The sequence below is a fragment of the Belonocnema kinseyi genome, chromosome 10 (genome assembly GCF_010883055.1).
Source record: "Belonocnema kinseyi isolate 2016_QV_RU_SX_M_011 chromosome 10, B_treatae_v1, whole genome shotgun sequence".
Taxonomy (NCBI): Eukaryota; Metazoa; Arthropoda; class Insecta; order Hymenoptera; family Cynipidae; genus Belonocnema; species Belonocnema kinseyi.
In genome coordinates this window covers 103,433,009-103,434,559 of record NC_046666.1, presented here as the reverse complement: position 1 = coordinate 103,434,559, position 1,551 = coordinate 103,433,009, and the positions used below count along the sequence as shown (strand labels likewise).

Sequence of the window (1,551 nt, the reverse complement as noted above, 5' to 3'; positions counted from 1 at the left end):
CTCTCCCTTTTTAAATTTCTCTTCAAATTATTAACACTTTTTTTTAATTGATGAATTTTCTCATTATACTTATTTATAATTATAACTTATATACTGATATACTGATCGTATTCTTATTTCAATTTCGGAAAGGATATTCTAAAGCCTTCAGACCATTTAAACGAGCTTCCTGGACCTTTAAAAATATCTACCTGAGTGTCTGCGGAGAATTTCTTTGAGATTCTTTGACCTAAAGAATTTTTAGTATATACTCAAAGATTCCTTTCGGTAGGGTTGACTCTAATTTTTTATCTTTCTTCTCGCGTTTACCGTACCGCACATACTTCCATTGCGCTCTACCCTCATATCTGATTAGTTGGGAAAATCGAATCTATTCAAAAAAGTTAATGTCAAAATTTGACAGTTGAGTAACAAAGTATGAGAAAACATTCAGAGATTATTATACTTACTTTACTTATTTAAGTTTGATTCTTTTTGGGTTTAGAATCGCTAGCCATTTATGAATTAGGTACTTAAAATTTAAGAAAGAATTAAGTATTAACCTCTTGAGTAGGTTGCATTAGTTGAATGTCAATATTTGAAAAAAAAATGCTTATACGGGAGCATTTTGTTTAATCCGTTCTCTTACATGTGTCGGCAGTGGGAGCAAAACAAGTAGGGGAAGTCGCGTTATCTGGTAGTGCGATAAGTGAGATGTACAAAATCTCGATTATTTTAGGCGGGAAAGTTCGGTAAGTTTGGATTCTACTAAATTAAATTGAGAAAGAACACTGTTTATTTGAAATACAAAAAAAAAAGGGTAAAAATGACCAAATATAAAATATCAGTTTTGGTTATTCGGATAACTGTTGTGATGTTGTTGGCTCCAATTACACCATCTGATGGCGTTAATGCACTATTTGAGTCATATTCTAGTCTTGCTCAAACATAAGACAGTAGAAAGAGATGCCATGAGCGTAAGAAATTGTTTGCCACACTTTTCAGAAAAGACTCACTTTGTCCACGACAAACATTCAGAGAAAGTGACAGGTTTCCATGCATGTATTATGAAAAGAAAATTTAATATTTCAGAAGGGAATTTTGTCAACAATATGAAGGCTAAATATTCTGTAAGGCGTGGACAGGAGATAATTATAAAGAATAAATTTATAATAACAGAATAAAATCAGTTGGTTTAACAAAAGAGTGTTCATTCAACGTTATTCGTTCGTATGCTTCGTTTGTTTACGAGAAATATAGAAATAATATTATTCAACCCACCTAATCAAATTTTCCTTGAATCAAAGCTGATTCTGACAATGTTTTATGACACAATGTTTTTTTTATCCCAGGTAATTCTAATTTCGGTGTTGGTGTATATGTATCGCAACGAACCTGTTGTCGTGCTGCCAAATGGAATGCTTTCTCCACTAGAAAATATCTTCAAGTGGCCAGGTTCTTACGCAAATGGAATTTCTTTGACAATGTGGATATTCATGACAAGAGTTGCTGCTTCATCTTGTATCGATATTGGATGAATGATTAATTTATACACGCACTCAAACACACACA

General features: G+C 32.5%; 1 protein-coding gene across 1 annotated transcript in view; it reads left to right on the top strand.

Moving 5' to 3' along the window:
- LOC117182157 (tail-anchored protein insertion receptor WRB-like) overlaps nucleotides 1-1,548 on the top strand; it is a 143,267-nt gene extending 141,719 nt beyond the window's left edge. The window contains exon 4 of the mRNA XM_033375207.1: nucleotides 1,332-1,548. Coding sequence (XP_033231098.1) covers nucleotides 1,332-1,517 — 186 coding nt within the window. The 3' untranslated portion in view covers nucleotides 1,518-1,548. The remainder of the gene's footprint in view (nucleotides 1-1,331) is intronic.
- Nucleotides 1,549-1,551: the final 3 nt, after the last annotated feature.